At 53.8% G+C, this 24,871-nt stretch overlaps 1 protein-coding gene across 4 annotated transcripts in view; it reads right to left on the bottom strand.

Annotated features, from left to right (window-relative positions):
- VIPR1 (vasoactive intestinal peptide receptor 1) overlaps window positions 1-24,027 on the bottom strand; it is a 34,797-nt gene extending 10,770 nt beyond the window's left edge. The window contains exons 1-4 of one of the 4 annotated variants that reach the window (XM_025374884.1): window positions 23,826-24,027; window positions 12,776-12,881; window positions 7,292-7,399; window positions 704-810 (exon numbers count right to left, since the gene is read on the bottom strand). In XM_025374884.1, the coding sequence (XP_025230669.1) occupies window positions 704-810; window positions 7,292-7,399; window positions 12,776-12,881; window positions 23,826-23,903 (399 nt within the window). In that variant the 5' untranslated portion in view covers window positions 23,904-24,027. The remainder of the gene's footprint in view (window positions 1-703; window positions 811-7,291; window positions 7,400-12,775; window positions 12,882-23,825) is intronic. The other 3 variants (XM_025374885.1, XM_025374887.1, XM_025374886.1) reach the window with 3 other exon arrangements.
- Between the last annotated feature and the right edge of the window lie 844 nt (window positions 24,028-24,871).

The raw sequence follows: 24,871 nt of genomic DNA on the forward strand, positions 1-24,871 counted from the left end.
AATGAGGGCCTATGGCTCCAGTGGGCTTCGAAGGCCTCTGAAGAAATTGCTGCCCTTGGGGGTGGGTGGAGTGAAAGCCCGTCTGAGAAGGGCGCCTGAGGGTGGGGCAGATGTCATCGCAGACAGACACACATACATGCATTTGCACCCTAAAGCAGTGAGGGGCTCCTAGCTGAGTACTCCAGCCTCCCCATCAATGTCCTTACCAGGTTCCCCAGTCTTTACAGAGGCCACCTACATTTTAACTGCTCTGGGGCAGATATCTGTCCTGGGACTGAGGACAACAGGCTCTGTCCCTGTTCCTGACTGGCTATTTGGTAGCCAAAGCTGGTTCCTTCCAGGACCTGCAGCACCTCAGTTTCCCCTCTGGATGGGATGGGGTGCTGGTGTCTGCATGCCCTGCCAACTCCCGGGCTGAAGTGAGACTCCCATGAGGCAGTGCGGTGGCCCAGCCTGGGGGTGCTGCTTCAGCTTTCGCTGCTCTGGGGGCCCCTCCTGTGGGAAAGCCTCCTCCCATACCCTGTCAGGGGGAGCCAAGCGTTGGGACCCCAGAAAGGCAGGCCTGGAGGAGGCTAGAGGAGGGCAGACTCCAGGAGTCCTGCTCCCACACAGACAGCAACTGCACCCCTTGGTGGGAGAGATCAAAGTCGCCTAGGTGGGCCCCGGCGCTCTGCAGGTGGGGTGTCGGTGCCGTGAGGCCCACCTCGTCCAAACTCGCTGCCTTGTCATCCAAACCACAGGCAATGGGGTACGGGCCGGGCTCCAGGTGTGTCCAACCTTCGTCGGTGCAGCTGCGGCTCACATTGCGGCCTGGGTGGAGGGCGGGGCAAGGACAAAGGCTGAGGCTGGGAGCACGGGGACCTGGCTGTCTCTGCTTGGAACAGGGCAGAGAATTCAGCCCTACTCCCACCAACCCTGGCGCTGTCAGGCTCCAGCTGCCCTGACCCAGTTACCCAGGGCACCGTGGGGGCACCCGGGGCAGGGAAAAGCCTCTTCAGGGCTCCTGCACTGATGACAAAATCAGAGCAGACATTCTTGGGCTCAGTCCTTTTGTTATGGTCTGAACCTGACCCCAAGTACAACATACACTCTGATCCTTATCACAGACCCTGCCTGGATCTTTGTCACAGAATGATTCCTGACCCTTGCTGTGAGCAGAATGCTGACCCTTGTCACAAGGCCACGGCTGGGGGAGGGGGGCCCAGGCCTGCCCAAGCCTCCCCAGTCAGCCTGCCTGGGCCTGTGGGGCTGGGTTTCCTCTCACACCTGGAAGGGCTCAGATGTGCTGCTGAACGGGGAGCAAGGGTGTGAGGATGAGGAGGGGTTGGGTTTGGGAACGCCTGATAAGCATGCAGATCTGAAATCCTCATGAATGGAGAAGCCAGGAGTTCCTGGCAGGGGAACCTGTGCAGGCAAAGGCACGTGAGGGGGAATCAGGCAGCACAGCATGGCAGGGGCTTGGGGCTGAAACAAGCAGAGGCTGAGGCTTCAGGGAAGCTGCACTGTCCACTGTCCTCAGAGGCTCGAAGCTGCAGCAAAGGGACAGGACCGCTTCAGGGCTATGTGAGGTGAGGGGTACCATTGAGGGTCCCCACTCTCCAGCACTGGGGAGGTGTCCTCTCCCCAGAGAGGGAGAGGATGGGATGAATAGAAATTAGATGAGCCGGAGAAGAATCTCGCTTCCCCATCTTGGTACCCGTTCATCACCGCCATCGTCGCCGCCATTGTCACCATCAGCAGCATCACGGTTGTCAGCCTCATCACAATAACAGGTTTTGAATACTTTTCAAATATCAGCGCTGGTCAGAGCACTTTAGGCACATCCTGTTTAATTTCCTCAATCATCCAATGAGGAACGTAACTCAATTTCACAGTTGAGAAGTGGAGGCCCCAAGAGGTTGGTTACTTGCCCAAGGCCACACAGAGAGGACAGGATAGAGCTGATCTGCTCTCCAGAGTCTTCCCAGGTAAGCTTGGTTCTCACCTTCACGGAGGTGACCTGAGGACTTATTTTGGTGACCAGATAAAGAGCTGCAGGACGGTCAAGCTGTCCTGTGAGCTTGGGAAGGGTCACTGGGCACATGTGTTTATTTCCAAACTTTGCTGTATGCGTGAAATATACCAGATGATTCCATATTCGCCGTTTCTGTGAATCTTCCTGGCAACCCTTGGAAAGAGGTCTTGTCACCCTACTTCATGGATGAAGGACTGAGGGACGGGGGGGGGGGGGGGGGGGATGGGGCAGCCAGGGAAGAGCAGCTGTGGGCTGGGTCTATTTCCATTGCGTGGCCCAGGGAGGGCAGGAAGGATTTGGCTGAGGAGGAGGCATTGGACTGGGCGAGTTTCCTGTCTTGGCATCCCCTTTTCTGCCCTGGGCTCCCAGCCTCACTGCTGCAAGAGACTCCTAGGAAAGGAGAAAAACCTTCAGCTGTCCCCCTGCGCCCCTGTCAGCTTCCCATCATTTCAGTCAGAGGTGGGCCTGGCCCAGAGCCTTCAGCCGCTCAGCCCCTCATCAAAGGGCAAGCCCTTCCTCAGCTCCAGTTCCAGGGAGCTAACTGCAGGCCCTGAGGGCCTGGCTCCCACCCACAATCTGATTTTTTTTTTTTTTTTTTTTTTTGAGACAGAGTCGCGCTCTGTTGCCCAGGCTGGAGTGCAGTGGCGCGATCTCAGCTCACTGCAAACTCCACCTCCTGGGTTTACGCCATTCTCCTGCCTCAGCCTCCCGAGTAGCTGGGACTACAGGCGCCCGACACCTCGCCTGGCTAGTTTTTTGTGTTTTTTAGTAGAGATGGGGTTTCACCGTGTTAGCCAGGATAGTCTCGATCCTCTCACCTTGTGATCCGCCCGTCTCGGCCTCCCAAAGTGCTGGGATTACAGGCTTGAGCCACCGCGCCCGGCCCACAATCTGATTCTTTTGAGGACTTCCCCCTAGGAGACTTGGGCAGGTAGAAAAGAGGGTTAAGGGCTGCTTGTGGTGGTGCATGCCTGTAGTCCCAACTACTCAGGAGGCTGAGGCAGGAGAATCGCTTGAACCCAGGAGATGGAGGTTGCAGTGAGCTGAGATCACACCACTACACTCCAGCCTGGGTGACAGACAGAGTGAGACTCCGACTCAGGAAAAAAAAATGAGGACTAAGGCCAAAATCACCCAGCCTTGAAGCTGGGACACTGGAGCTTTGGGCTGCCTACTCACCAGAGGGACCAGGGCTTGAGGAGGCCAGGCTCAATGACATAGCAAGCATCTGGTATCACAAATTATGCCAGCAAACCTGGGTGACTCTGGCATGTACACAGCAGCTTCCCATGCCGCTGTATTTGTGTGTGTGTGTATGTGTGTGTATAGTGGCGGAGGTGTTAGGGTAAACATTAATGTGTTAAGGCTAGGAATTGGTAGTTTTTATTATCCCACCAAAATATGGGGATCCCAGGGTTAAGAGAAGTTAAGTGATTTGCCCATGGTCACACAGCAAGGGAGCAGCAGGTCTGAGATGCAGACCAAGGTCCGCCTGACTCCAGATCTTTCTGGGCTCCCAGCAGTGGACAAAAGGACACTCTGTTTTCTGGAGCCCTGGCTGCCATAGATGGTGAGGGAGAGAAAGGGAGGGGACAATGGGTCATCTTTGGGGCTAGGTGGCCTCTTTGAAGAGCCCTGGGACTGTGGTCAAGGCCTCATAGCAAGCCGCTCTCGAGGAGATCGAAATGGCAGTCACCATGGGATCCCAAGAAGCAGCCAAGAGTCTCCCTCCAGTCTGGGCCTGGAAACCAGCAGGCCCTATATCTGTAGAGGGGGACATGAAGGGCAGGAGGGAGGTAGCAAGGGACTTTAACCCTGTACTGGGAGGGACACCCCACTGGAGGGGTCAGGGCATGCGACAGTGGGGGCGTCACGGCATGCCTGGGCCAGGCTGGGCTCCACGATGGGAGGGACACTTGCCAGGTCTGCTTTGAGGCCTGTCACTTGGGCTGGGCCTCACCTAAGCAAGCTCAGGATAGCTGTGACGACCCGAGGGGTGGCGAGGGCCACCTTTCTCCCAGTCTCCTCCCACTCACTATGTCTCAAAAAGCAGTCATGGCCCCCGCTTGTGCCTAGGATCCTCCACTCAGTTTCTGGAGCCAGGAATTGAGGAATGATCCTCTCCCCCCTCTCCCCCATCAGTCACCAGCCCTTTCCCAGCTGCTTCTTCCCCAGCACCACCACCACCTCATCTCCCCCGGATTAAGTAGGAGCCCCCTGCTTTCCTGTCAGCTCCACAGCCTGAGACAGCTGGAAGGATCATGCTAATACCCAGACCTGACCGTGGAACTCTCCTGATTCCCTGCCATGGAACTCTCCTGATTCCCTGCCATAGTCCCCCATCCCTGCCAGCAAGGATGAGCTTCCTAGGCTGGCAGCAATGTTTTCTTATTTATAGCATCATGATGCAGGTGGTGGGGGAAGGGAGGTATCCCATAGACCCCACAGACATGGTTAACATAGACTGTACATCGAATTTTCTCAGCCAGAATGGCTCTCCCATATTTATTTTTTAAAATATCTCTTCAAATATTTGAAGGTAGAGGCCAGGCATGGTGGTTCACGCTTATAATCCTAGCACTTTGGGAGGCTGAGGTGGGAGGATCACAAGGTCAGGAGATCGAGACCTTCCTGGTTAACACGGTGAAACCCCGTCTCTACTAAAAATAGAAAAAATTAGCCAGGCGTGGTGGCAGGTGCCTGTAGTCCCAGCTACTGGGACGGCTGAGGCAGGAGAATGGCATGAACCCGCGAGGCGGAGGTTGCAGCCAAGATTGTGCCACTGCACTGCAGCCTGGGTGACAGAGCAAGACCCTATCTCAAAACATCAATATAATAAAATAAAAATAAAGAAGTGAGCCACCGTGAACATTTTGGTGCCTTAATGAGCTATTCCTTGCCTGGCCAAACTCCCTCCTTCAGGTATTTTATCCAGCCTATGTAGATGACTTTTTTCTAACTCTCCACAATTTTTATCTTCTATAAGCTTTCTTTAGCTTTCCCTGTAGAACCAGGTCCCTTCCTGTGGGTATACTTCTTCCCAGGTCTGTATCTAAAAGGGTGTGAGTTGGTGTTGCCATCATCCCTACCCCACACTTGCAAACTTCCCTCTTTGGAATTTCAGGTCGGTTGCCCACACCTTAATCTACTTGCTCAGGAGAACACTGTCTTTTTTCTGTTTTCAGTCCCTAATCGCAGTTTCCTATTTCTCTCCACCATTTTCAGAGACCAGGCCCACAGAGTATGGCTGTGTAAGTTGTTCACTGTACAAGGGCACCTGGCTGGTAGGCATATTCTGCTTGCCACTAGGTGGGCTCTAGTGAGAGGTCATCTCTGCCTGAGGAAGGACTGACTTTTTCTTGTCAGTCCAAAGGCACCGTATGGGCCCCATTGATGCCGGCAGCCTCAGGGTTAGCTAGATGGTGGGCTGGAGTCCAGGTTCTCAAGGGCAGGAGCTGCCTTGACACATTCCAGCAGGGACAGAAGGAAGAGCCACGGGGAGAAATGCAGTTAGCAGAGTCTCAGGGAGAAAGGCAATTAGCAGGTGCTTCCAGGGATCAGAGAGAAGGCTGGTTTCCAGGCTCAGTGATGGCGTGCACTGTGAAACCTGCCAGAGGAGCTCATTGTTATCTGCCCAGGCACTGGGTGTCCCAGGAGGAGGTGGCCAGGCCAGGTGGGCATTGGCCTGGAATATGGCATGGCTGTGACCTTCCCAGACTCCTCAGGAGGGCTTTAAGGTCTGTCTTTCACCACTGAGATCACAACAGCAGTCACCTGGGGGCAAACCGGCTTACCCCAAAGAGACCCTGGGGTCTACCACCCATCCCCACTTTACAAACAGGGAAACTGGGGTCCAGGGAGGAAAAGGCCACCTGGAGTGAGAGACGCATGAGTTCTGTTCGCTCTCTGAATAATTATCTAGGTTCTGCTCCTCATGAGTCCTCCCCACCCCAGGCCTGCCCCTCCCTCCATGCTCCCCACCCAGTCCTGCTCTCTCTTCCCCAAGGCTCATTAAACCTAAGCCTAGGGTGGGGCCTGCTTGATTCCTCCCTGCCTCAGTCACGCCCATTCCCTCCATAAACTCTCCCACTTCTCTCCCTCATTGAGCTCACTACCTGAATTCAATCCATCATCATTTCCTGCCTGCCTTGTGATTGGGTTTTCCTGTTTATACTCTTACAATCCTTCCTTTTCACAGAAACCAGTTAGAAGTTAAAAACCTAAATTGGACTTTGTCAGTTCCCCGCTTAAAACCCCCCACTTCTCACTGGACTTAGGAAAAAACTCAAGTCTTCGCCTCTGTCCTCAAGGCCCTGTGTGGTCTGGCCTCGGCCTGCCTGTCCTTCCCCTCCCTCCCTCCCCGGCACTCTCCCTGCTCCAGCCACACTGGCCTTCATGGAGCTTCCTTGGACGCTTATTCCACGGGCTGTTGATTCTCTCTCTCAATTGTTCCCAATCTGGGATCTTTGCCTCGTGGCTCTTTCTTACCTCCAGGTCTTCAGATGGCAGCTGAAGTGTCACCTCCTCAGAGAGGGACTGTTTGTGAACCTCTGCCTTAAGTTGGTCCCCACTCTCCTTATTCTCTTGTCCAGCACTTTTTATTATTGATGATACATCTGTTTATTTCCTTATGAAATGTCTCTCCAATGAGAACACTAGCTCTGGAAGAGCAGCCCTGGGGGCTGCTTTATCCTCTCCCCACTGTGTTTGTCCAGCTCAGCGCCTGGCACACGGGTGGGTGCTTCATTCACTGCACAGAAGAATGACTGAATCTATATTGTAAACCTCTTTAATGACTCACTAGCAAGAAAGCCACATCCTAAAGGGGCTCCCCCTTTTCTTTTCTGCCTCATTCTGTGGACATTCTGTGGACATTCATTTAAGTGGAACATGACAAGGTGTATAAGCAAAGTCGTGTGGTGGCTTCATGGAGCCCAAGAGGTCATAGGCTCCAGGCATCGAAAGACTGAATCATGACCAGCCCAAGACAACAGGACTATGGGAACTATAATTTAATCAAGTACCTGTCAGTCAATCAGTTATCAATTGTTGAGCAAATATTTAATGAGCCTTTCCCATATGCTTATCTTTATGTGAAGAGCTAATCAAATCCCGTGAGTTCTTTAAAGACCCAGCACCATTGCCTCCTCTGCCAGGGAGTCCCTCGGATTGTTCCAGCCTCTTTGACCACTTTCCTTTGACTTTCCACTTCCTTGAGAGGTGAGTCCCACGGCAGCCGGCACCACTCACATCACCTTTTCAACCCAGGGGTCTTACCTTGAATGGGGGAGAAGAGCTTGAAGATGAGGGGACAGGCCAAGACAACAACCTGGCCCCGAGGGGTGGCTGGCCAGCAGGTGAGGTTGTCCCACATCTTGCTGCAGCCTATGGGGGTAAGGCAGAGGACACATGGGTCAGCACAGTGCGGGTGCCTCCAGCCCTGGGGCCTGAGGTCATAGGCATCCACTCTCTTCCTCCCTCTGCCGGGCTCCCACCTCAAGGAGCCTCCAGTCTGAGAGGGAAGGCACAGGCTTGCCCAGGCTGCATGGGGCCTGTCCTGACAGGGAGGCAGGGAGGAGGCCTGACTACAGTTCTTTGGTCCTTAGTGAGGGATAGAGCGCCCCCTGGGGATGTTTCCAATGCCAGTGGTGGTTTTGATTGTTACAGCAATAGGGGGGCCTCACTGGCATTTGATGGGCAGCCACCAGGGATGCCAGACAGGCAACTCCTGCACAGTGATGAATTGTCTCACATTCTGCACGGCTTCCAGATGAGCCACTGGCCATATATATAGGTGAAAACCTTTTGTAATGAACAGAGCCTAGACTCTTACACCATTTGACATATAAACACAAGCCATTTACTTTATTATTTATTTACTTATTTTTTGAGATGGAGTCTCACTCTGTCACCCAAGATAGAGTGCAGTGGTGCAACCTTGGCAACCTCTGCCTCCTGGGTTCAAGCAATTCTCCTGCCTCAGCCTCCCGAGTAGCTGGGACTATAGGCCTGTGCCACCATGCCCGGCTAATTTTTGTGTTTTTAGTAGAGACGGGGTTTCACCATGTGTGGCCAGGTTGATCTCCAACTCCTGACCTCAAGTGATCCTCCCACCTTGGCCTCCTAAAGTACTAGGATTACAGGTGTGAGCCACTGTGCCCGGCCAACACAAGCTATTTATTGCACAAGTTTAACATACATGGAGTTTTCCAGGAATGCAGCCACTGAGAAAAGGGAGGGAAGGTTGTATTTTGTTTTGTTCTGAACTTCACTAAGAGTTGTTCAATGTTTTGGAAAATCATGACACCCATAGCAGTACTGCCTGTGATACTTGAGTCACTGATGCAACTACCTGTGTCCATCAGTCTGCATTTGTAGGCCTCGCAGTCTCAGGATTTATATTTGTAGGTACAACCTTCAGACTACATCTAGTGTGATTATGCTTGAATATGTACATGGTACTTTATTATAAATTACTTTCCTTTTAATATTTATCTTACAGTATAGCTAGAACTTTATTTTTAATAAAGTGGATGGGCGTGTGTCCTGAATTTCATATTATGATAATAAAGGAGGCATTAGAAAATGTTTTGAGACTCTGTCTCAAAAAAAAAGAACTACATGCACCCCAGTATACTCATCACCCCATCATAGTCTCGCTCTGTTGCCCAGGCTGGAGTGCAATGGCACCATCTTGGCTCACTGCAACCTCCACCTCCTGGGTCAAAGTGATCCTCCTGCCTCAGCCTTCTGAGTAGCTGGGATTACAGGCGCCCTCCGCGACACCCGGCTAATTTTTATATTTTTAGTAGAGACGGGGTTCCGTCATGTTGGCCAGGCTGGTCTCGTACTCCTGACCCCAGGTGATTCACACCTGCCTCGCAGCCTCCCAAAGTGCTGGGATTATAGGTGTGAGCCACTGTGCCCAGCCCACACCTAGTTCTTGAACAACACAGATTCCCCCAGTGTGGTCGGATTGTGAATTGTGATGGAGGGGAATAGTTAGGGAACAAATTCAGCAAAAACCCTCCATTGTGGCTGCATTCTCTGCCACAGCTATCAGCCTTGCAGAGCCTGGCCAGTGAAAGATGCACAGTGGGGTCTCCAGGGGTCTGCTTTAATAGGCACATGCAAATGCCATCATTTAGTCTGTTCAGGAGCTGCATGCCCCTGACGGACTAGGACTGCTCTGGACCCGTCCCATGCAGGAGGCTTAATTGTCTCTTTGCAATCCTGCCAGTCCCACAGATTTGCTCAGAAAACCCAACCCCTGAGCCAAAGTCAACGCCAGCTTGGCCAAGCCCAGCCCAGCCCAGCCCACCTCAGGTCCGAAGGTTCACAAGTTCTTAAGAAGGGGGTCTGGGAAGAGGAGGTGGAGGGACATCCTTACTTGGGGAAGAGGCTCGGGACTCTGTGTGTTGGAGTGGGCTGGCAGCAGCAAGGGGCACCTTCTGGGGCTGCAGCAGTCAGGCCACACCTATAGCTGAAGCCTGAGGAGGACACCTGGATCCCCAGGGCTTGACCAGAGATTGCAGCCTCCCTTAGTCATGGACCCTGACCACTTTTCCCTGTCTTGAGGGCTCTTGTGGCCTCACGCTGGCTGCCAGTCCCTCTTCCATTCTGGGCCAGCCTCTCTGAAAGCCGAGTAGGGGCACTTCAGGTCAGTCAAACCCTGCTGGGGGTTCCAGACCCTGTTAAGAATATCAGCAAACACTCATATAACCTTTGCATGTGCCAGGCACTGTTCTAACCTCTTTGGATGAATGACTTATTTAACGCTTCCATTTCACAGATGAGGAAACAGAGGCACAGCGTGATTGGACAACCAGCTCAAGGTCATGTTGCTGGTAAGTGGTACAGTATATTCACATGTTCCCACTCCTCTCGGTTGGAAGGGCTGTCATTTCTCTGGGAATTTTGCCGCTGCTGGACTTTGTTTACCCCTCTCTGACAGTGCTGGGCACGCCCTGTTATGCAGACCGACTATTGTGTCTGGGTGCCTGCCAGACTTTGGGCTCTCTAAACCTCCGGCGGCCAGCACAGGCTGGGGAGTGAATCCGGGGCTGGGTCTCTGGCCCTGAGTTCTGCTTCACTGTGGTGGGACAGAAGAGAGGAAACCAGGCCCTGCCCTTGGGAGGCCACACTTGGCCTCAAGGAATCTTAGCACGACCAAGGCTGGGCTGTGAACTAGTGCTGGGGTGAGGGCAGCCAGCAGGGCAGGGGAGCAGGACGAGAGGCCAATATGAGGGACATGGTTGGGGAAGCAGGGGACAGGGTGACAGCCATGAATATACTTGGTACCTGGAATGGCCTGTTGTCCTGGGCTAGGCAATGGGAATATTTCCTGTGTGCCTGCCCTAATGAGGCCCCGCAGGTCCCATCACACATGTCACCAGGCCTATAGAAATACAGGGCCCAGGCTGGCTGTGTGTGCCCACAGGTGGGGCTGTGCCCCCACCAGGAAAGCCCAACCCAGAGCTTGGGGTAAGGGTTGGTGAGGCAAGGTGAGGTGAGGCCTCTGCTGTGTCATTCTGTAGACTTGTGTGCACACAGAGATACACACACTGATGTTTACATGCCAGTACACAGAACACCAGGCACACATGCAAACATGCACACATGTACACTTACCTGAACACAGGTAACAGACACAAGCAAATGGGCACAGAGAGACACACAACTCACAGAGACATACATTCAGAGAGACAGACATGTCTGGGTGTACCACTGACACTCACACTGATAGACATACAAGCCAACACACAGAGACACAGCACACTGGGCAGACACACCTAGGCATGTCCAGAGATGGCATGTGCCCATGCTTAAATAGACACACACTTCTGACTCACAAAGATACTCAGAGTCAGACACAAAGCTATAGACCCCAGAGGCAAGACGCAGCTCCAGACAGACGTGGGCCAGGAGTGCATACCTAGATGTGCATGAACACGCACAGAGCCCTGCACAAGGCCACAGGCAGACTCATGGCCACAATCTATGCCCGCCCTTCTCTGCATCCCAGCCTGGCTGCTGGTGACAGGGTGTTGGCACCCAACGGGAACGCTGTGCCAGCAGTGACCTCATCGGAATCACGAGGGTGGCCTGCCCCTCGGCATGGGAGGTGCGCAGTGGAGTCTAGAGTCCGGGCCTCTCGGGGCTGCCTATGATCCCACCGTTGGGGCCTGCCAAAGCCTATCTGCACCTGGTCCTGGCTCCCTGCACTGGTGGAGTGGGGTGGGGCCTGTAGGTAGTGGGCAGGCCCAGCCACCCCTGGACCCATGCCTCAGTCTCTGGGCCCTAGAGTCAAGGGGTTGTCCTGCTTTGAGATCAGGGTAGGCAAAGCCCATCTGTGAGGCTACACTTACTCACTGACAGAGCAGGAGGCAGACAGCCTGGGCACCAGGGCCAAGAAGAGGGACCTGGAAGGGGTTACATAACTGTCAGCTTTGGAAGGTGGAAGGGGAACTAGGGAGCCAGGAAGATGTAAAGATGCTCCCTGCTCCTGAGCAAGGCTGTTACATAAGTGTAAGCTCAGCCTCAGGGAGATAGCCTGGGATGGAGGCCCAGAATGAGCCCAGCCATCTCACTGCCTCCAGCCCAGACGTGCCAGGCTGCTGTCCCTGGCAGTAAGACTTGAACCTGCCAACCATGCCCCATTCCCCATAGGAAGTCTGCCTCAGTGACTCCCACCTTTCCAGACTCTCCGTTTCTCCAAACCTGCTCACCCCTTCAAGTCTGGTTCAAGTGGTACCAAATAATTCCACCCATTCTTACCTGGAGCTGCTGAGCCAAAAAGAGGGTGCTGTCATCTGTCCTGATAGCCCTGCTGTCCAGTCTAGGTAGCTGGGCACCACCCTTCACACTGCCAGGTGGAGCTCTCCCAGCCCCCTGAGGAGGAGTGGCTGGGCCTCTGGGGCTGACCTTGACTGGTCTCATCAACCAAATAATGAGCTGATGGTTCATCTGGTCACTAAGGGTGGGTTGGGATGGAGAAGCCAGTGTGTGCGCCTGTATGTGTATGCTTAGGGGCTGGGTATGTGTGTGTGTGTGTGTGTGTGTGTATGTGTGTGGTGTCACTATCGGTCCTCTGGGTGTGGCAGAGGCAGAGCCTGGGGTTGAGAGGGAGGAGTGAGCCTAAGTTTCCAGGCTGAGTGTTGGCTGTGGTGAGTATTCCACATCTGTCCAGACAAAACTTATGCCCTTTCTTGCTCTGGACCACTAAGATGGCTTTGAGCTTCCATGCGGTGCCTGTGGGGGTCACATATTGTGACTGAATGTCCCTCTTCTTCCTTTGAGATGCTAACAGTACAATGTTATAATCCTGGAGTATGGTATTATGGGGCTAGTTCTCCCCATGTCAGCTCCTGGGTGTCCTGGAACCTGCCTACCCTCATTGGTCACAGGTCCCCCACCACGCAGCATGCTGGGCCTTGTGTCCCGGGTGGGCTGGCTGCCATGGAGATCTTCACTTTTCCTGGAGAAGAGGGATAGGGACCCCCAGAGGCAGAGTTGGCTCCATGTACTTTTCAGAACCCCGATTTAGTATGTCCTCCTCAGCCGCAGCTGGGAGCTCCCCAGACCTGGGGTGGGAATGTGGAAGCCTGTTAGCCCCTTTCTTCTTCCATCTGGCTCCCCAGCCGCTCCTCACCATCATCCAACAAATGTGGAACGAACGTGACTTGGATCTCAGCTCGAGACATGAGGAATCGTGGACTCCCTGGGGGCATGCAGCCCCCCCTCTGCCCATGGGGGCCTCACCTGTTGTCTCATTCTCCAGCTGGGCCTCCTCCAGGCACTGCTTGTGCTGCACCTCGATCATCTGCACATAGTCACACTCCTCCTGCAGCCTGGCTGCCTGGCCGCCCTGGGGACAAAGACAGGGAGGGCCCATCAGCCTTGTTCATAGACTCGGGAGCACCAGGCCCAGTCTCTGGATGCACCTGCCCTCTCCCTGGAAGAGATCCAAGTTCCATATGGAACCCCAATACCAACCCCAGACTGAAACCTGAACCTGACTCCAACCTGTTGTCCATTGCCCCCAAACCTGGGTCGGCCCTGAGGACCCTGCCACAGCTTCTTGATGGCTCCCCCAATAGTGCTGCAGCTATAACTGCTTTGTCTCTTTGTAGGTGGCACAACTCCAGATGGTGGCAAGAGGGCCTCCCCTTAGAGGCCTGAGCTGGCCCTCTGGACTCTGCCACTCTCCAGCTTGGCTTGAGAGTCTGTCCCTGTCTTGGTCTCCCTGATGAGTGGGGCCAGCTCATGCTATTACTCTGTTATGTGGAATTGGATCCTGGCCTCTGGTTTCCACTGCCAGCCCCAGGAAGAATCCAGGAGTCTAGCTGTATTTTCCAGCTGCTGTCATTCCAGGATTCTGTGCTCAGTCCCCTGGGTCACCAGGCTAGGAAGGGGACTCTGGCCTTCCTTGCCCAGACCTCACCTGTCTCCTTTTTAGTTTCTAAATAATTCAAGCTATACCAGATCTACTGAGGGTAGGGAGGTTTAAGGAAGTAAGAGAGCACCTCTAGGATCCCACCAGGCCTCCCCTGTCTCTGGAAAGTGAAGAGAAGGGATGGAAAAGCCCAAACTTCTCCCCTGCCCCTCCCTGTATCCTGGCCAGGGATCAGGGGTGGGTCAGACCATGGTGACTGGGGACACTGACCTTGTGGAAGACATGTGAGTGGGGGTGATGGCTGTCTGGGAACAGCCAGAAAAATGTAGGTCTTGGGGAGCTCTTAGATGGGTTAGGGTGGGTGAAGGCCTCCATGGAGGAAGCGTTGGGCTGGCAGCAGCTTCTGCGTCTTTGGCTTTAGAAAAGTGGCTGCTGGCCCCGACAACCCCACACCAGTTTCCTCATCTCTTCCTGGGGAGAATGTTGGTTTCCACCAGGGCCATAGGAGAGAGTCCAGCAAGACCACTCCAGATTCGGACATTCTCAGTGTCTCCTCCAACTTGTCCCTCCCACCCTGGGACAGGATCCTTACCTCCCTGGGCCTCAGTTTCTCTGTAGGCTACATGGGCCTCAACCACCTGCCCTGCTGACTTAGAGATTTCTTGAAGTGGGTCTGTGGGAAGAGCATAGGTAGGCGATCTTCCTTTAAGGAGGTCCCTCCTGGCCTGCAGACACCAAAGTGCTTAGTACTTTGACCATTGTTTTAAGTAAATCAGCTCCATTTACTGGGATGTGCATCCCAGCTGGCAGCCAGCAATCCATTGCTGTGGAGGGAGAGGGGTCCAAGCTGAAGCTGAACAACTCAGTGCCTAAGAGGCTGTACAGCCAAGTCCCTTCCACCCCAAACAGCTCTCTCATTCCTGTTGAGGGCTCTCTGGCAGAGCTTCTGTCTCACAGGTCACCTGAAGGCCAACACTCCCAGAAGCAGCTAGCACCATGGTTGACCTTGTCCAGGTCCAGGGAAGGCCTCCCTCTCCAAGACTCCTTTAGATTTCCCCAGAATCCAGACCTCACCTGTGTTGCCCTGAAAGCTGCACAGTGAACATGAGCTCCATCTTGCACCTTTACCAGCCAACCGGGGTAAAGACATTAGCTGGTAAGTCATTTAAAACGTATTGAAAGTAACACAGTTGTGTGATGGAGCATGATACAGTTATTCGTATAACTGTTAAAAGACAGGAGGCTTCAAGGAAACTGTGTCTGTGGTTCCTCTTTGGGGTCATGTGCTTCCTCTCTTTTCCATAAGGGTTACTCAGGCTGAAATGCTGAAGACACTCTGTCTCAAGGGATTTGTGGCTGGTTCATCCTCAAGTATGGGGGAAGAGTGGCCAGGTAGATCTCAGAGGTGGCTTCTGGAAGAGGAACCTGGGTACCGGCCACCCTGCCTTGTATGCCATCATTGGTCTGTCTTGCCTGTCTTGGAGCACGTTTCTCACCAAGGTACCATCCCAACCCCATTTCCCACCAGCAATAGGGTTCATTCTACTTTCTGGCCCCTTTCCAGCCTCTCCTGATTCTCCTGTCCATTCTCACCTCTCATGACACTGTAACCTGAAAACAGGATGGATGTTAGTGGATATTTATTGTTTCTGCCTTCCACCATCTTTTGCTCTCTTCTGATGCCATGTTCTCCTCTGTGTCTAGGAAACAACCTCCTTCCCTACCTCTAGTTCATGGAGTGCTGATGAACTCTCTTCCAGGGGATTGACATGTGACCAAGGCTTAAGTCAATCAGAGCATTCCTGGCCACAGTGCCTGACACATAGCCCGAGTCAGGCTACTCAGAGCCAGGAGGCTCACTCCTGGGACTTTGGATTAAGTGATTAAGCAAGTGAATTTGCTTTTTCCCACTGGATTGGAAACCTTAAAGGAAGCAAGGGCTCAAGCTTCTGCTGTCTTCTTGTTGACAAGTGGAACACAGGGATGAAAACTACACAGTTGAAGGCAGAATAGAGAGATGGAGAAAAATCAGGTTCTCTTAATATTGTCTGGGTCTGTGAATGCAGCCATACCTGAAACCAGCCCTACTGCTAGCAACATGAGCTGATACCTTGCCTTCATAGCTTGGCTCAGTTGAGTTTTCTGTTGGTCGCTGTAAACAAAAGTGGCTAGCCTTGCCCTCTGAGGGCAGGACAACGGACGCCCTCACTTTCTGGGCCATCTTAAGCCAGGACTGTGGCCATGTAGTTTGCCAAGAAATATTTGTTTCTCAATCACCATGGGTGCCTAGGATTTCCGGCAGCTTTGGCTCGCAACTCTCTGAGGGTGGAAGAGTGTTGGGTCAATTTCTCCAGCCAACTCTGCTCCCTCAGCTGCACAGACACAGAGCCTTTCCTTAGAGGCAGTTTGGAGAGAAAGGAGGGGTGGGTACTGAAGCCTGTGGTGTTTATGAAAAAGTGGGTGTGGTCTGGAAGATGAGCTCTGAGCTCTCTCTTTGTCACAATTTAGTTTAGTGTTGAGCCCTATCTGGGGAGGGGTAGAGGAAATGGAGACCCAAAGAGGGACCTGAAGTCACCCAGCAAATGCGCATTCCCAGATGGGACCTAAGTCTCTGACCGCTGGTCTGGACTGCATCAGTCCTTCTCCACAGCCTCGCCTTGGGTCCTCTGGTCAACCATTGCCCTTTGAGGGACCGGGCCAGGGCAGCTCCCTCTAGTCCTTATCACTGAGGAATTCAGGCAGACTTTGGACTTCCTCTCCCACTTACTTATTTCCCTATTCTAAACATCCTCATTATCCCTCTGGACTTCAGGCACACAGAGAGAGTTGAAACATTCCCTGGCTGAATATAGCCAAGCCTACTGATCTTGGGGAAGTGTTCCAGGGTGGGATATAGCTAGAGTCTGGGCTTCCTACAGAATAGGTATGCTGTACTCATTCTGTAGAGGTAGGTCATGGAGGATGTGCGAGTTAGACAATTAGAAGTGGAGTAAGAGCACCCCAGAAAGTAGAGCAGCGTGTGTGCAAGCATGGAGGCATGAAAATGCAAGGTTGCGAGAAGCCTGGGGTAGCTGCAGCAAGGAGTTCCGGGGGCATCGGGAGACAAGTTGAGAGATGTAGACTGGGGTAGGATTGGGAAGGGCCTGGAATGCCAGTTTTCAATGTGAGCTTTCACTCCTAGGCCATGGGGGCCAACAGATACTTGAACCAGGAGACTGAGGATGGGGGATGCACATTTTACAAAGATCCCTCAGGTTGCAGGTGGTGGGCCTGAAAGCTATTGCACCAGTCTAGGCAGGAACTAATGAAGCCTGGGCAGGACAGTGGATACAGAGAAGAGGGGGCATAGAGAGGAGGGGGCAGGTGGAATGAACAAGACTTGGTTAGTTCCTGTCTCCAACTAGACTCAGGATTCTCCTGCCAACTCCCTGTCATTCACCTCCCACATCCAGCTAACACCATGGCAGAGGACAGAAGAAGATCAGGATGGAGGAGATGTTGTGGACTTCTTCAGTCTTGCCTGGGTTCCTTCTGGGCTTAGGAACTCCTGTCCTAAAGAAGGTGCTGAGAGCCCAGCTTGGCCCAGAACTCTCTAGCCTCAGCTCAACTGCAGGGTCAGGCTGTCTTTAAGCTTACTTTTTGGAGCTCAGTCCGGCACAGGAATTGGTGAGGGGCTAGAGAGAAAGCCCTGCTTTTGCCTCTCCATGTGGGGTTCTCTGATATCTGGAGCAAAGGCTAGGTGTGGTGATGGGGGTATGGGTGAAGATGCTGGGAGTTGTAGCTGTTAGATGCAAGGGGCTCTGAAAGACAGGGTGGGCCACGCTCAGGTTCGTAGGCCATGTTCAATCTCCTCAAGGGAATCCTGAGACCACAGCTACTGCCTCGAATCAGAAGCCCCAGCCTCGTCATCTGGGGCCAGGGAACTAGGGCAGGAGGAGCCAAGTAGCGCAGCAGGAAGCATGAGTCCCTCTGAGGAGCAGCTGGTCTCTGAGAAGAGCGCAAAATGCAGCAGGCTGGATAAGGTGAGGCAGGAGAAAAAACTGTCTGCAAATTACCAAGCATGCGGAGCCTCCATGGATGATTTGTGCTTCTGAGGTTTGTCAAGAGGGCTATTTTACTTTTTTCCTGCCTGCGACTGTTAATGGAGGCAGGGGAATGGGAATTAGAGGACAGGGGGCTCAGGAGTGGTTCCATTTACCCTCTCCCCCATGACCCCAGCCCTTTACAGAAACCATCTCATATCTCATGACTTATTTGCTCTACTCCGCCAGCCCCCTGCTGAAATCATGGGGTAAAAAAGAGACACGAGGGAATGGAGGAGCCAGAGAGAAAGCAGTGTGATCACAGGCACACAGGACAGCAGCCCAGCTTCCCATCCTTGCTGGCTTTTGCATGTGAGTGGGCGAGGACGTGCAGACCTTGTAGTTGGGAGGCAAGAAGGGAGAGAGGAGAGAAAAGGTGGGAGGAGGAAAGGGCAGGAAAGGAGCAGGTAAAGGACATACGAAGGTAAGTTGGATCATGGGATCCAGGAGTCACAAAAGAGAGGAGAAACATGCTCCCAGCTTTGCAGAAAGAGCTAAAGGAAGTCAAAATAAGACTTCCCCTCACTGTGGAGCAGCCTGCTAGGGTGATGGGAGTGTGCAATAGTTTGACCTGGGCAGTGGTGACACAGGTGTACACATATGTCACAATTCACTGAGCTGTCAATTCAGATTTGTGCATTTTACTAATTTTAAAAATATCTAAAGTCCCAGCACAGCATGGACATGCATGCCATAGCCCACCCTGGAAGTAGTCGCCCCTCTTCATGAGGTGGCAGAGCCTAGTTCAGACCACAGGTTCCAGAATGAGACTGTCTGCCGCTTCCTGTCTGGATGACTTGGGCAATTTACTCAACCTCATCTATAAAATGGGGACAACAACAATACCACCTACTTCTAGAATTGGGGTTGAGGGTCACATGTAAAAGACACCAGCCAGGCACCAGGAACATTAGCAGTGACTGTCAAAGCTCTAGTCGTCCTCATGCCAGGCTGCCCCTGCCGCCCACACCCAAGCCTAGCCACAGCTGTAGTGCCTTGCATAACCCCAGGCAGGCTGAAGTTCTTACCTCTGACAAGTGTCAGCCACACCCACCAGAGGTCTCGAGTCTGCCAGTTAGCTTCGCCCTGTACTGATTTCTCTTCTCTTCCTTGTATCTTTACATCCCTTTGCCAACAGCCCAAAGCCTCCCCGCTGCAAATTCATTTTTTTTTTTTTTTTTGCCAGCCTCACTTCCTCTTGGGGAAGGCTGAACTCTGGTAGAAGAGGAGAATGAGAACTGCTGTGTGAGGGTTGATGGGGTTGGGGAGGAAGAGGGGGAGACAGAGGGATATAGGATTGTGCTCGGGAGAAGAAGAACTTTCCACATCTCAGAGTGATATCAAGACAAGGGCTCTCATAATTAGCAGAACCTGAGCGCAGACATTTAGCTTGTTCCCATCTAAGGGTTCTTCTTGGAAGGTTTCTTTTGGGGGCATGAAGCCTTTATTTGCAGAGGAACACAGGCTAAGCATTTAGTTTAAATCCTCTGCTGCTTGTTTGTGATCCCCGCCACACCTAGGGAACTGAGTTTGCAGGACTCAGCTTATAAACACAGTGCCTGTGGGTGACATTGGTGTTGGAGCCACCTGCAGAGGGCTGGACTCCAGCACAGGCAGCCACAAGGCTATGAGTCCTTAGTACATGGAGGTTGGTTGGTGACCTCTTCCCCCTCCTCTGGTGACCTCTTCCCCCTCCTCTGGTGACCTGCTGTGCAGGAAGAACTTGTTTTGAAGTTAGGTAGTAGGAGGCACTTCCTGAGAGATAATAGGCAGCATGAGATGGGCTGCATGAAAAGACTAGGTCCTGCTCAGTGGAGCCCAGCCTGACTCTCACTGCCAAGGCACCTGGCTTTCTCCCTTCCAGCTCGCTGGACAGTCCTGTCAGACACAGACATGAAACTCCTGCGAGAAGACCAAGCCCTGGATAATATCACCACTCGTCCTGTGGCGCTTCATTACATTCCAGCTGGGGATATTTGAAAGATATTAAGCAATTCCTGTCAATTTTGTTAGGGGTAATGACAGTATGATAGTTATATAGAAGAGTGTCCTTTGGTTTTAGAGATGCGTTCTGAAATGATTTGGGGTAAAAGGTCAGGAAGTTTATAATTTACTTTAAAATACTTCAGCTCAAAAGCAAATGAAGCATATATTACTTGTTAGATGTTAACAATAGTCAAACCTCGGAATTGGGTATTTGCGCTTTCATTATAATATTCTCTCTGCTTGTTTATAAATTTTCACCAAAAAAGTAAAAATTTGAAACACTATACACGTGGTGGAGAGATTAAAATGCTTTTTCTTCTTCAGAAATAATTCTAAGGGGCCAGGCGCGGTGGCTCAGGCCTGTAATTCCTAGCACTTTGGGAGGCTGAGGCAGGCAGATCACCTGAAGCCAGGAGTTCGAGAGCAGCCTGGCCAACATGGCGAAACCCTGTCTCTACTAAAAATACAAAAATTAGCTAGGCGTGGTGGCGGGAGCCTGTAATCCCATCTCCTAGGGAGGTTGAGGCAGGAGAATCGCTTAAACCCGGAAGCTGGAGGTTACAGTGAGCCAAGATCACACCACCACACTCCAGCCTGGGTGACAGAGCAAGACTCCATCTCAAAAAGAAAAAAAAAGGAAAAGAAAAGAAATACTTCTAAGTTATGTGAGAGAGTTTGTACATACTGACATTTTCAATAGGTACAATAAAAATCATTTTGTATTGGAAGTCAAATAGAGTAAGGCAGAATCTGGGGGTTGAACAGAAGGGGTTAAGAAAGGGACTAGGCTTTGCATAGTACCCAGGCCCCATTTCCTGCTCCATGGCCAAAGGGGCCACAGTGAAGGGTCCAGCAATGGCAGAGTTGTGGCAGGTAGAGGTTAGCGCCCCTACCCTTGTCTCATGGCCCATGTTGGACTTCCACTGAGGCTGCCCACGGTGTGAAGGCCCATCTGCTCTGAGAGGCCCCATTGCCTACCTAGGCCTGGAGCCTTACCCCCAAAATGTTTTGGCCACCTCATGAGGACACCTCCCCTAAGCCCAGGACTCCTGCCTGCCCTGGGAACCCCTGGGCAGATGAGGGCCAGAAATAGCTGTATAAGGTTCCACAGGGCTCCCAAGCTGGGGACGGAGGAGAAGGGATGACGGTCACACAGTTCACATAGCCACCTTCACAGCTTTTACCTCCTTCAGAGCTCACAGAAGTCCTGCCTGAAAGACAAACTCCATTTCACAGAGACCCTGGTGCTCCAGGGGTAGATTATATCCCACTCAGGAGGCAGAGTTGGCTCTAGCCCAACCCTCTCCTCCCGCTTCTCCTGCACACTGGGCCGAGGCCTCTCATCTTCCGTTTTGTGGTGAGGACCCTGAGGCCCTTTCACAGAGGTTAAAGACGTTCCCAAGGTCAAGCCATTGCCATGGAGTGGAGTGAGGACCAGCTCTCCTGTCCCCAGCCTGGGCTCCCCAAGGATGCCCTACAAACCTCAGAGAAGGCCTAGTCTTAGTGCACCAGGACCGGAGGGTGGAAACTTTCAAAGGGGCTTGCTTTTCCAGCATGGTACCCTGGGAGCCCTGGCCAGGCCTCACTGAGGTGGTAACCTCACTTGAGGAGGAACCTGACCCAGATGCAGCCATGTTTTCCAAAGCTCATAGGGTGGCCTGCTGGGGGCCAAGAGGGCCTGGGCAGCTGTGGTCAGCCTCTGGAGAGGGTAGAGTCAGGTGGTGGGGGCAGCAGGATGCTGGTGGCAGGGCGAGGCCTTCAGGAGCTGGTGGCCACTAATCAACCTCAGAGTAGGGGAGAAGCCAAGCCTCTCCCAGCTCCTGGGACTCCTCCTTCTGGGGCCAGGCCCATTGGTCCTGTCAACAGAGGCTGTTTTATGGTTTAGGGTGAAAGATTGGCTCATTTGGTCAAACTCTTCAGAGAACCGTCCTGCTTCTTCCAGGGAGCCTCCACTGACTGTTCCTCTCAGCAACCCCTCCCCCGGTTCTAGGAGACTGTACCCCACATCCATCTGGGCCCTTCCTCCTATGTCACTGGGTCTAGTCTCCCACACCAGATAGAGGATTTTCCCAGGAGGAGGCCTGTAACTCTCCTCCCCCAGCCTTGTGCTGGGCATTGCCCTGAGCAGCTCTGCTTCTGGATGAGGAGTCCCTGTGCCTGCTGTCTGGGGGGGCAGGGGCACTGGAAGGCTTGACAGGTGACCTTGGGGCAGACTTCCTCCTCTGAGACACTGGAGGTTTTCTTTCCTTTTTTTTTTTTTTTTTTTTTTGCCTCCTTGTTCAGAGATTTCCCCTTTCCAGGCTGAAGTCAGGGCACCATAAACAGGAGTGATAAGCCTTGGGCCTTCAACCTGAACTTTGCAGCTGCCATTTTATGACTCTGATAACTCCTGGCACCCCCCCCAACCCCTGCAGTCACACCGAGTCCAGCTAGAGCAGCATTGCCTGGTGTCCGTTCCATGAGGGAGCGATTGGTAGCTGGCGGGGAGGAAGGAGAAGCAAGGAGGGAAACAGGGACCCCTCACTCCAGCCTGCCCTCACCCAGTCCTGGTTGAGTCCCTTCTCCTCTCTCTGTGGACCCAGCTCCTGCACTGGACTGTAAGGAATATGGGAATATAGAGACCCCCAGCCCCTGACCTCATAGGATGGCCAGAATAGCCCAGCCTGGGAGGTGGGTAGGGCTGAAGGGTGGAGTTAGAGGGGGAAGGGTCGAGTTGCTTGGAGCAATCAGGGAAGGCTGTCTGGAGGAGGAGATAGAGTTGGGCACTTAATGAATAAGATGTGGAAAGACAGGGGGAGGGTAGGCATTAGAGGGAGGAGACAGATTTGGGCTGTCTCTGAAGTGTGAAGCAGAAGTGGCCTGATGTGAAAGGAGGCCTCTCTGAATCCACTCTGCCCCTGAGCTCAGAAGCCTCTCAGGATGGAGGAATGGGGTGTCAGCAGTGGTTCCAAGATCCCTGGCTCATCCAAGAAGAGTTTGAGTGGCTTGAACCCGGGGTTGGGAGGGCCAGAGGGTTGTTGGAGAGGCCTGGAGGCTTCATGCAAGTTGTGCCAGAGCTGTGGCCTCTGGGACAGAGTTTGGTGAGACTTTGAGTGCTCAAGAGGTTGGTCTCATGGCTGTCATGGGTGGAGGTGAGGCTCCTGCCAATTGTCAGAGGTCTGCTCCTAGGACAGGCAATGAGCTTCCCGTTCCCAGGGTGCTCAAGACACCCGCTAGATGGAAACACAGAGATTCCTGCTCTGGTGGAGGTGATGGTGAGGGAAATGATCATGGGAGAGAATGAACTAGATAATCAAGATTCCTCACCCTCGCCCAGCCAAATTGGAGTGGGCATTTAAGGTCCTACCTAAGCAGCAACTCTAGATTACTCAAGGTCTGGGGTAGGGAGAAAATCAACCTCTGTCTAGGTCTAACTGGTGGCAGACAGATGTGGCTCTTGTGTCTCTGGACCTCACTTTGCACATCTGTAAAATGGGCTTCAGTAGACTCAATGAGCGCTGAGGTCTTCCCTGTTCTAGAGTGAGATGATCCATGCATCTCCTGCCTCAATCGGCGTCTGCCTCATGGCCCAGGTAAACCATCCACAGATACACACATCACACCCACACATGGGGCACACGAGTACACATGTATCAAGGGCATACACATATCCACGTTGAGAGGAAGCAGAAGTGGGAGGAAGAGGGAGGCCACTGCTTGTTAGCTTTGGCTTCCTGCTCAGCTCTCTCCGTGCACAGGCCTGGCCCCTCCTGTTAACCACCACCCTTAGCCCCTCACTGCCCACCAGCTTCCACCTTGGGCTCTGGTACCTTTTTGCTCTGCTCAGTGGGAGGGCACAGGGAGGGATGTGCCTGTCACTCACCTGATCCCAAGAACCCCTTCTCAAATCCTGGGGCCCCCAGCACTGGTTCTGCTGCTGACACCTCCAGACCGTCACAGCACACAAGGACGGCCCTCACATCCTCCCTCTCACCTACGGTGTACCAAACCTTTCATCTCAGTCGGCCGCAATACCTGACCCTGCTCCCACTGACCGCCCCACCCCACTGCTCATCGGCAACCACCACAAGGAAGGCAAGTCTGGGGCCCACTCTTCCCCACTGCCCCTCCATTGATGCTGTGCCTGCTCCGGGCTGCGCTGGGAGGGACTGGGCACGACCAATATCCCAGCCCTCGCGTCTAGGTTCGGTCTGGAGCGGTGGGAGGAGGCGAGACGAGGTGCTTGATGTCCCCTATTCTTCTTACACAGACACGCGCACGGATGGCCTGGCTCCCGCCGCCCCCCACCTCCCCCACCTCCCGCAACTCCCAGGCTGCCGGGACTCAGGGCGGCCGGGCGAACACTCACCACCGGCCCAAGGGCGCAGGCGAGGGCGCCTGCCAGCACGCATAGCCAGCGGGCGGGCAGCGGACTTGGCGGGCACATGGTCTGCCCTGAGCCCGCGGCGGGCGGCCCCGCGCGGGCAAAGAGCTGGCGGGCGGCGCACCAGGCGGGCGATGGCCGGGAGCCTGGCAGAGTGGCGCTGGCGCGGTGGCCCCAGAGCTAAGAGGCGCAGCTCAGGGCTGGGGGCGGGCCCCGGGGGCTCGTCTGACGGGCGGCGGGTCTAGCCAATGGATGGGTGGAGGCGGGGCCGCCGCGCAGGTATGGGGCGGGGCCGGGGCCCCCCTGCGAGTGAGGAAGCTCTGCTCTCCCTTTGCCAATCCCACACCTCGGTCTTCCGTCGTGAGACATTTATAGGCCTTCGCCCCTTAAGGCTTATCACCCGGGAATCTCGAGACCAGAACACGTCCCATCCTTCCATGCTCCCACCTCCGTACGCCCCCTCAGCCCCACCCCAGGGCGCTCCTCACGTCTACCCTCGGAGCCACCTCCTCCAGGAGGCCTCCCAGCCAGCCTCCCCATTTCCCACCTGTGCGCCTCGGAGGGCTCCTGCGCGCAAACCCGATTACGGGACATGAAGTGCCACTCATCTTCGCAGGTTGCGAGCTGAGGCCCAGCATGTGACCTGGGGCTGACAGAGATCGGGTTGTTTGATCCGTTTTCAACAGCCCAGATTCATTCTTCGCGCCGAAGAAGCCGGGCGAGAGGAAGCGAGGGCTCCAAAGAGGCCCGACTCTGGGTTCCTTGGTGTTCCCTACTCTCGGGTGACCTGACGGAGCGCGTTCAGAACCTGCTGGGTGCCCTGGCCCTTCAAGCCTCGAGGGACCTGCTCCAGGGAGGATGGGTTGTCCGCACCCTCGCAGGTCTCGACCAGGGCACCTCCCCAGGGAGGCTGGGCTGCAGCGCCCTCGCGTGGGGAGCGAGGTCTGCTCCCAGCCCGCGGGCCGACTCAGCAGCTGACCTAGAACGAACCACAGACCTCCTCCTCCTCCTGAATTCTCTATTTTACAGCT

The sequence above is a fragment of the Theropithecus gelada genome, chromosome 2, assembly GCF_003255815.1.
Source record: "Theropithecus gelada isolate Dixy chromosome 2, Tgel_1.0, whole genome shotgun sequence".
Taxonomy (NCBI): domain Eukaryota; kingdom Metazoa; phylum Chordata; class Mammalia; order Primates; family Cercopithecidae; genus Theropithecus; species Theropithecus gelada.